This window comes from Carcharhinus amblyrhynchos, unplaced genomic scaffold (assembly GCF_965287045.1).
Source record: "Carcharhinus amblyrhynchos unplaced genomic scaffold, sCarAmb.v2.hapA scaffold_92, whole genome shotgun sequence".
Classification (NCBI taxonomy): Eukaryota; Metazoa; Chordata; class Chondrichthyes; order Carcharhiniformes; family Carcharhinidae; genus Carcharhinus; species Carcharhinus amblyrhynchos.
Window position 1 is genome coordinate 546,589 of NW_027649832.1, and position 10,755 is coordinate 557,343.

Consider the following 10,755-nt stretch of genomic DNA (forward strand, 5'->3'; position numbering starts at 1 on the left):
TGGGGAGGAAAGCAGTGGATTCTCATCCTCTGATTTGCTCTTGCAGCCACAGCATTGAATGCTTCCAAGGTGGCTGGACATTCTGGGCTCCAGTGAGGTTGGTCCCACGGTTGCCCTCTCTGATGATCTGTTTGTGTCAAGTGTCCAGTAAATTCAATAACTATAAGCATGTCAGGTTTTCATGGGAAATACTATCTGACCAGATTGCTCAACGTGTCCAACTCACCATCCCATTAGGATTGGCGGCATGTTCTTCCATCATCGGAATGGGGAACGACCCTCTGCACAATCCCCCTCCCCCTCTCCTCCCACCCACCGTGCTGGAAATGGGAAATAACATGGTAAAATTTCTGGAATCACTCAGTGACTCAATTCTGTTCCTCAATGAATGGATTTCAGAGTTAGAATAAAGGGATACTTCAGCATACTCTTCAACTCCTCTCTGAACTTAGTCTGGGTCACAGCATAAATGCAGGTGTTAGTGCAGCAACTCAAGAGTTGCAGCATGAAACCCAATTCAAGCATCAAAGGATGGAGAAACACAGATTGATATCCCAGACCTGACATTCGGTACCATATAAAATAAAACATTAACGGTGCCCATAAGATGATGAAATTGCCCGAGATAACAAAGAGTAGAATTATGGATTTCCTGCGACTCTCCATCTCTGGGTCTCTGGAACTGTCTTCACTGCTGTGAGTCCGTAGTCTCTTGCGAACTCTGCTGCTCACTATAATGTGTCTGACAGTGAATCCATTGAGGAACAGAATCAGGACAAATGGGACTGCTGGATTTAGAATGTGATGGAGGAACTCGATTGGTCCCCAGATTTGAGATACCTGAACATAGAATGACATTTCACAAAACCAAGTACTGATCCTCAACCTATACTGAGGCTGGAACATAAAATACCAGAAAATATTCTTTAAGCAGCTCAGCACAGTCACTGTTCCCAGGACCACAGTTGCCGTTTTCTCACTGCAGTATTTACTTTTCAGCTTCTGACAGCAAATGGCAACAAATCGATCAAAGGTGAAAGTGACGGTGAAATAGACAGAACAGTCAGTAACTGCATAGAGCAGGACGGCGTGGATATTACAGATGGGTATGGATGCCCGGAAATAAAACTGGTCATCAAAAGTAATTGAAATGTGTCTCAATATCAAGTCAACGATAATGACCAGTAGATCAGCTGCTGCCATGGCAACCAGATAGTGAGTGACAGATTTGGAGAGACCGCACTTTCCCCGGGAGAGGATCATAATCGTCACTAAGTTAACTGTGAGGAGAGGAAAATCAAACATCAGGCTGGAAGTAAAGGTAGCAGTTTCATTGAGGTTTTACTGAGACCCTCAATTGTGTTGGTCTCCCATTGATTTATTCCATGAATGTACTTGAAAGAACAACTGAAAGAACAAATCTGTAATAAGGTGGAATATGGGAGTGCTTAAATGGCACATGTGATGTTATTGAAATTGTTCAACTAAATGTTGATTATCACCCACCCCTGCTTCCTATTCCTCCCGAACTGAAACACAATTACATTTCTTTTGAAATGATTACATTGCGAGGGCGTCAAGGTTGCACAGCGGCGAGAACTGCTGCCTCAGAGGGCCAGGAACACGGGTTCCACTCCTGGCTTGGGTCACTGTCTATGTGGAGTTTGTACATTCTCCCCATGTCTGCATGGGTTTCGTCTGGGTGCCCTGCTTTCCTGCCTCATTCCAAAGATGTGCAGGTTAGGTGGATAGGCCATGCTAAATTGACCCGAGTTTCGGGGGGATCAGCAGGCTAAATATGTGGAGTCATGGGAATAGTGTGGGATTGTTGATGGTGCAGGCTCAATGGGCTGAATGTCCTCCTTCTGTACTGTAGGGATTCTATGAGTCTAAACACCCCTAGTGATGATGATGTTTCAGGTGCCAGAATCTCTGGCCAGAAGGCAATACTATTGACCATCTGATACTGTTTAACCCCATCATTTTCCACGAGCTACAACAACAACTTGCTGTCCCAGATGCAGTGAGAGTCCAAAGTGAAAAAAAATCACAGAATCCCTACAGTACAGAAGGAGGCCATTCAGCCCATTGAGTCTGCACCAACCACAATCCCACCTAGGACCTATTCCTGTAACACTTCACACTTACCCTGATGATCCCCCTGACATTAAGGGGCAATTCAGCATGGCCAATCAACCTAGCCCGCACATCTTTGGACTGTTGGAGGAAATTTTAGCCCCCAGAAGATACTCTCAGTGCCACCCAAGTGATGCAGAAATCTCTGCACCGTGTTAATGACGTGATTGGAAGGTCTGTCTCTTGAGCTGTGTATTTATCTCAATCAGAGGGAGAGATGCTAACACTTTGAAATGAGTTATTTGATGCAGTTTTAATTGTAGTCCATACAGCATCTCCTCCACCCCTCACCCAGCTCCACCCCCACACGAAAGATCACCGCAGCTGCTGCACCCCTTGCTCTTCTCTCTCCCTCCTAATTTCACCTGGATCACTCCTGGGCAATAATTTCAGACAATGGAATAAAGCCAGAGCCCGGTGGAACTACATCGCTGGTTGCGACTGCTTGGATCTGCAGTGAAATCACAACACAGCGCCTCTCCAGTGAACTTAGTGTGGCCAAGCTCACCGTTTTGTGACATTGTCTTTTGTTAGCTTCTTCTCTCCAAGGAGAGCAGTCCCAACCTCTCCAGCCTATTTTCATAACTGAACATGCTCAACCCTGGAACCGTTCTTGTAACTCTCTTCTGCACCCTCTCTAATTTGTTCACATCCTTCCTATAGTATGGTGCTCAGAATGTTACACAACGTTCCAGCTGAGGTCTAACTGGTATCTTGTACAATAGCATCAGAAAATACTGGAGGATTGCAGCAGATCCGCAGAGTGAAACAGAGTTAATGTTTCATGTTGGATTGATCCTTTTACAAGATTGGCAGGATCAATAAAAGCACAAAAATGGAAGACTAAATGACATAAACAGTTAAAGAATTGACAGCTGGTTAGAGAGACTTACGAGGGATGCCAACAATAGCCAGGATAGGATAGTAAAAGTGCTGAATAATCTTCAGTCCAAATTGGATCCGATTTTGCAATGTGTTCCATTGCGAATCCACAGATATCATATAAAGCCAATAGGATAGATCCCTGCTCATTGATGTAACATTCCAATTGATTGTTCTCAGACTCTGATCCATTGTTGGAATATTCCAATCAAGTCTCCTCAGATTCTGATCTCTCCCTGTCTCTGGAGCTGCGGATTCCTGTCACTGAGGCGGGTGATGCTCCCACTGACGCTCTGGATAACACATGGAGAGAATTCCCGTTTTAATAGAGTGGGAAACCCTCCAGAGACAGATTTAGTTCTACGGAGACTGACATTAATTACAGCCACTGAACAAAGAGTTCAGTTAACCCCTTTCGATGAACACTTTTTATAATACAATGAAGTCAAACCATTTACCCACTTGGGTGAGATGTTCGATGGTTTGCAGAGGAAAAGATTGGTAAAAATATTGAAAACACTGCCAACATGGAAAAGGATTTATGCTGAAGACAGGATGGGAAATATACATTCTAAATCAGCCTGGTCTCTTTACAATTTGTTTTAATTTTTACGAATGATTGGACTAATCAAATGGCCATTGCTGACCACATGATGTTATTTCTGAATGTTTCTGAGCAGTTTAAAAATGCCAACCATTAAACCACTGGATTGTAACACTCCTTGGCCAGCTATGGTCAAAGACAGTTATTTATCATTCATTGGCCTGCATTTTACTGGAACGTGCATTACGATTCCAGGGGTGGGCAAGGCTCGGAGAACAGCATTTTCCATTTGCCTCGGGCGGGATTGGGCAGACGTGCCGGTAACATTCAGCCCCATCATCTCCAACTTTGTCATAATGTTTCTGCAGTTACCTGCTCAAAATGTAACGGATTTTAACAAGGGACTTGATTTGCTGACCATCTTGACCTGAAACCACCCAGCCACATGAGCTGTTGCTTAAATTATACAGCTTTATACTTTTATCTTTAGTTGTTGTTTAACAAAGAAAAAAGAAAACAACAGCACAGGAACAGGCTCTTTGACTCTCTGAGCCTACACAGACCATGTTGCCCAACTGAACTAAAACCCCCTACTCTTCCATATCCCTCTATTCCCATCCTATTCATGAATTTGTTAAGATGCCCTTTAATCGTCAGTACAAAATTAGCTTGATGATAGAAGACAGAGTGTGGTTATAGAGTGTTGTTTTCAAATTGGAGGCCTGTGACCAGTGGTGTGCCTGAGGGATTGGTGCCGGGTCCACTGTTATTTGTCATTTGTATGAATATTTATATGAGAATTTAGGAGGCATGGTTAGTAAGTTTGCAAATTACACCAAGATTGGTGGCATGGTGGACAGTGAAGAACGTTATCTAGGATTGCAACAGGTTCTTGATCAATTGGGCCACTGGGCTGACAAATGGCAAATGAATATTAACTTAGATAAATGCGAGGTCATGCATTTTGGTAGGTTGAACCAGGGAAGGACTTAATCGTAGAGTGTTGAAGAGAGTTAAAGAACAAACAAATCTAGGAGTACAGGTTCATAACTCCTTGAAAGTGAAGTCTCAGGTGGACAGAGTGGTGAAGAAGGTATTCAGCATGCTTGGTTTCATTTGTTAGAACATTGAATACAAAAGTTACATAAGAACATAAGTTGAAGTTGTATCAGACATTGGTAAGGCCACATTTAGAATATTGTGTGCAGTTCTGATCCCTCTATTGTGGAAAGGATATTATTAAACTAGAAGTAGTGAAGAAAAGATTTACCGGGATGTAACTGAGACTTGATGGTTTGAGTTATAAGGAGAGGCTGGAAAGTCTGGGATTTTTATTTTCTCTGGAGTGTCGGAGGCTTAGGGGGTGATCTTTGATTTAATTTGATTTGATTTATTATTGTCACATGTATTAACATACAGTGAAAAGTATTGTTTCTTGCGTGCTATACAGACAAAACATACCATTCATGGAGAAGGGAAGGAGAGAATGCAAGATGTGGTGTTACAGTCATAGCTAGGGTGTAGAGAAAGATCAACTTAATGCACGGTAGGTCCATTCAAAAGTCTGACAGCAGCAGGGAAGAAGCTGCCTTGAGTCGGTTGGTCCATGACTTCAGACTTTTGTATCTTTTTCCTGATGGAAGAGGATGGAAGAAAGAATGTCCTTAATTATGCTAGTTGCTTTGCCAAGGCAGTGGAAAGTGTAGACAGAGTCAATGGATGGGTGGCTGGTTTACGTGATGGATTGGGCTGCATTCATGATCTTTGTAGTTTCTTGCTGTCTTGGGCAGAGCAGGAGACATACCAAGAATGCTCTCTATGGTGCATCTGTAAAAGTTGGTGAGAGTCGTAGTTGATGTGCTAAATTTCCTTCGTCTCTGAGAAAATAGAGGCATTGGTGGGCATTCTTAACTATAGTGTTGGCATGGGGTGTCCAGAACAGGTGGTTGGTGATCTGGACACCTAAAAAGTTGAAGCTCGACCATTTCTACTTCGTCCCCATTGATGTACGCAGGGGCATGTTCTCCTTTACGTTTCCTGAAGTCGATGACAATCTCCTTCATTTTGTAGACATTGAGAGAGATTATTATTGCTGCACAAGTTCACCAGATTCTCAATCTCATTCCTGTACACTGTCTCATCATAGTTTAAATCCATCCCACCACAGTGGCGTCATCTGCAAACTTGAAAATCAAATTGGGTGGAAATTTGGCCACACAGTCATAGGGTATATAAGGGGTATAGTTAGGGGCTGAGGACACATCCTTGTGGGGCACCGGTGTTGAGGATGATCGTGGAGGAGGTGTTGTTGCCTATCCTTACTGACTGCGATCTGTGGGTTCAGCAGTTCAGGATCCAGTTGCAGATGGAGCTGCTGAGGCCCAGGCCATGGAGTTTGCAGATGAGTTTCGTGGAAGTAATAGTGTTAACGGCTGAGCTATAGTCAGTAAATAGGAGTTTAACATAGGTATCATGGAATCATAGAAATCCTACAGATCAGAATGATTCCATGTGGCCCATCGAATCTGCACTGACAACAATCCCACCCAAGCCGTATCCCTGTCATCACACAAATTTACCCTGCTATTACCTCTAAGCTACACATCGAAGGACACTGAGGGGCAACTTAGTGTGGCCTATCAACCTAACCTGCACATCTTTGGACTATGGGAGGAAATCAGAGCCCCCAGAGGAAACCCACACAGACACAGGGAGAACATGCGAGCCCAACACAGACAGTGACCTAAGTCAGGAATCGAACCCAGGTCCCTGGAGCTGTGAGGCAGCAGTGCTAACCACTGTGCCACTGTGTCCTTGTTAGATAGGTGTTCCAGGATTGAGTGCTGATCCAGGAAGATGGTATCTGCTGTGGACCTATTGCGGTGGTAGGCAAACCATAGTGCATCCAGGCAGTGTGGGGGTGCTGGAATTGTTCATGCCATAACTAGCCTGTTGAAGCACTTCATAATGATGGGTGTTAGAGCCACTGGGCGCTTGCCATTAAGGCATGCTGCTTGGTTTTTCTTAGATACTGGGATGATTGTCATCTTCTTAGGGTGGCACGGTGACACAGCAGTTAGCACTGCTGCTTCACAGCTCCAGGGTCCTGGGTTCGACTCCTGGCCTCGGGTCACTTTCTGTGTGGAGTTTGCACATTCTCCTCACGTCTGCACGGGTTTCCTCTGGGTACTCCGAGTTCCTCCCACAGTCCAAAGATGTGCGGGTTAAGTTGATTGGCCATGCTAAGAAATTGTCCCTTAGTGTCCAGGGATGTGTAGGTTAGAGGGATTAGTGGCTATAATACGTAGGGATATGGGGGTAGGGCCTGGCTGGGATTGTGTTCAGTGCAGACTTGATGGGCCAAAGGGCCTCTTTCTGCACTGTAGGGTTCAATGATTCTATGATTCTTGAAGCAGTTAGGGACCTCAGATTGTTGTGAAGACAGGTTGAAGATGTCTGTGAATACCCCAGCCAGCTGATCCGCGCAGAAGCTGAGTGCTTGAATAGGTACCCCATCCGGGCCAGTCACTTTCCGTGGCTTGATGTTCGAGAAAGCTGCTCTCACATCTGCATTGGTGACCGAAGATATTTGTTCATCCTGGGCTTCCGGGGTGGATGGCATGTCTCACTGACCATTGCTGAAAGCAGGCGTAGGATGCATTGAGCTCATCGGGAAGGGGTATGTCTTATAGAGGTCGATAAAATAATTTCGGGCATAGATCAGCTAGATAGGCAATTTCTTTTCTCAAAGGTAGGGGAGCCCAAAACTAGAGGGCATAAATTTAAGGTGAGAGGGGAGAGATGCAAAAGGGTCCAGATGGACATTTTGTTCACACAGAGGGTGGTGAGTCTCTGGAACAAGCTGTCAGAGTTTGTAATAGAAGTGGGTACAATTTTGTCTTTTTAATCTATTTTGATCATTACATTGGTAAGATGGACATAGAGCGATATGGGCCAATTGTGGGCAATTGGAACTAGCTTAGGGGTTGAAAAAAGGGACAGCATGGACAAGTTGGGCCAAAGGCCCTCTATGACTCTCTAAATGCATATAATGAAAATATAACAAAACTAATGCCAACTTGTATACCAAACAAAGAATTTAATAAAGAAACTTCATTATTCCCAACTTGGGGCCACACCCTGGGCCACTCCAAGCGCCCCACAATTCCAAACAGGTTCTTATTTATAGTGGATCAGTTATCTATTACATCATTCTGTAATTGGTTCCACGGCTTACTGACACTTACAGCTTTTTTCCATCGGTCACGTTACACCTAATACAAAGTTGTCACCAGTTACATTCTGACATCGCCTGTGTGTGAATAAGTTGCCTCCTACAGTGTGCCATGGTATGCTTTGTACATCAGGAGCCGTCATCTCTTTTCTCTGCTGTGCAGTTCTGTACTTGTGGCATTCACTGCATCTAGATTGTGAGTGGCACAGTGGTTAGCACTGCTGCCTCAGAGTGCCAGGGACCTGTGTTCAATTCCAGTCTCGGGTCACTGTGTGGAGTTTGCACATTCTCATGTGTCTGCGTGTGTTTCCTCCAGGTGCTCCGGTTTCCTCCCACATTCATCAAAGATGTGCGGGTTAGGAGGATTGGCCATGCTAAATTGCCCCTTAGCGTCAGGGGGATTGGCAGGGTAAATATGTGGGTCTATGGGAATAGGGCCTGTGTGGGATTATGATTGGTGTAGACTTGATGGGCCGAACGGCTTCCTTCTGCAGTGTAGGATTCTATCATTCTGTGATTCTAGGTTGCATTATTTCAATGTTTGGCAAATGCTGATCCATTGCACAGCTGATTTGGCTCTTATTTTCAGGAAGTTAAAAACTATACAACAGATTGGAAAGTAGCAAACATAGCACCTCAGCTCAAGAAGGCAGGGAAGCAGAAATCAGTGTGAAGGCTCAGTACAGAAACTCTGAGTTCTTTTGTGAACTTAACCCAGACCCTAAATTTATATTTGATTTTGGCATTGGTGAGCATAAAATATTTCACTCCAGATATGATTCTAGTGATGCACTCTATCAAAGATTATTTATTTAGACAGTTAGAATATACAAAAAAAGAATTAATATAACCTTTACCAGTTACGAGACATAAATATGTTAGAATGTAACCGGTGACAATCTTGTATGTAATGTGACCAATGGTAACAAGCTGTAAGGGTCAGCAAACCCAGTAAACCATGGAACCAATTACAGGATGATGTGATGGTCAGCTGACCAGCTGACTGACTATAAATAAGAATTGTGGAGAGTTTGGATTGGCCCAGGGCGAGGCTCCAAGTTTGGAATAATGAAGTTTCTTTTTTAAACTCTTTCTTTGATTTATAAATTAGAATAAGCTTTCTTATATTTTTGTTGTCTGCATTTGAAGAGTTCCTTACGGAAAAACATTGATAGCAAAGGAAAGGCCATCGTAACTTGGTGCTTGTTTTTAAAGAAGTGCTCCAACCATGGCAGAAGGTAGAAGGAAACCGGTGGGATTTATTGTCCCCTGTCTTATCAGATGCTGACCCATATTGGCAGTGGAAGGCAGGGGTGGAAATGTGGACCCTTGTCAACAAAATACCAAAAAATAGCAAGATATGATATTAGATGTGTCACTTCCAATTGGGAATAAGACAAGAAGCAAAGTATACTCCGATTGGACAGCAGATGCCCTAAATAAAGAAGAACTACAGCTCCTGAGTTCCTGGAGAATTATGAAGGGTGGATGATGTTTGACAGGATTAGGAGACAAGATACTCAGTCCTTGGAAGAGTATATTATGGATTTTGATAGGGCCTGTAACAGGCTAATGAAATTTGATTTGGAGATTCCAGATGCAGTATTGGCCTTTAAGTTGTTGGACTGTGCATGTCTGTCACACATGCATACTCTTTTGGAAATGACTGGAATTCAATTAAGTGGAACTGAGCCCCTCTTTGATCTAATGTAAGCTTCATTAAAGAGGTTTTTTGGGTAAGAATGCTTCCCCGCCACCTTGTTCAATACAGGCTGGAATACCATAGCGCCTAGAATGAGGGGTCAATAGTGACTCAACCACATGTCAGACCAAATGGTACACAAAGACCTTTAAACAGAGTTATGTTAATAATAGACCTAGTGTCAAAAACCGTTATAACCAATTTGAAAATGGAGAAAGACACACATGGGAAACTGATAAAAGACGTTTAAATCAACGGAATGCTAGAGGGATTCTGAATTGCTGTTTCCAATGCGACTCCCCATACCACTACATTGTAAGCTGTCCAAAAAGAAGAAATTATGTCTTTGAAACAACATGTGACACAGAATACATGGAAACTGATAGTGACGAGGATAAGGACCAGGAAGGCATTGTCTTCGTGGCAGAAATGTTGAGTCCCATAATGAGCGTTCTGATGATAGACTCTTTTAACTGTGCTGTTTTAGATAGTGGAAGTAAGTCCTCTGTCTGCAGTGAAGATTGGCTAAATTGTTCTTTATGATCTCGGAGGAGGGAACCGAGTGTAGGGTGTCGAAATTTGCTGATGATACCAAGATTGGGGGAACAGCAAATTGTGCGGAGGGTGTGGAGAGTCTGCAGAAGGATCTAGATAGGCTGGGCGAATGGGCCAGGAAATGGCAAATGAAATTTAATGTTGGCAAGTGTGAGGTGGTCCACTTTGGTAGGAATAATGGTAGGAAGGACTATTACTTACGTGGCGAAAAACTGCAGCAGGCGACGGTGCAGAGGGACCTAGGGGTCCTTGTGCATGAGTCGCAAAAACCCAGCTTGCAGGTGCAGCAGGTGGTCAGGAAGGCGAATGGGATGCTGGCCTTCATAGCGAGGGGGATTGAATATAAAAGTAGGGAGGTCTTGCTGCAGCTGTATAGGGCATTGGTGAGGCCGCAGCTGGAGTACTGTGTGCAGTTTTGGGCGCCGCACCTGCGCAAAGATATTTTGGCCTTGGAGGGAGTGCAGAGGAGGTTTACTAGGCTGATGCCGGAATTGAGGGGGTTGAGCTATGAGGAGAGGCTGAATAAACTAGGCTTGTACTCGTTAGAGTTTAGAAGAATGAGGGGAGATCTCATTGAGACGTATAAGATGATGAATGGGATGGATAGGATAGAGGTGGAGAGACTCTTCCCGCTCAGAAAGGACAGTAGGACTAGGGGGCACAGCCTCAAGATAAAGGGGGGGCGGTTTAGAACGGAGTTGA

The 10,755-nt window shown here is 44.1% G+C and overlaps 1 protein-coding gene across 1 annotated transcript; it reads right to left on the bottom strand.

Moving 5' to 3' along the window:
• Positions 1-381: 381 nt before the first annotated feature.
• On the bottom strand, positions 382-3,138 carry LOC145338072 (putative G-protein coupled receptor 139). The gene is made up of 2 exons (XM_080182857.1): positions 3,030-3,138; positions 382-1,280 (listed from the first exon to the last, which is right to left on the bottom strand). Exons 1-2 carry the CDS (start codon positions 3,136-3,138, stop codon positions 382-384), a joined length of 1,008 nt encoding a protein of 335 aa, XP_080038983.1.
• Between the last annotated feature and the right edge of the window lie 7,617 nt (positions 3,139-10,755).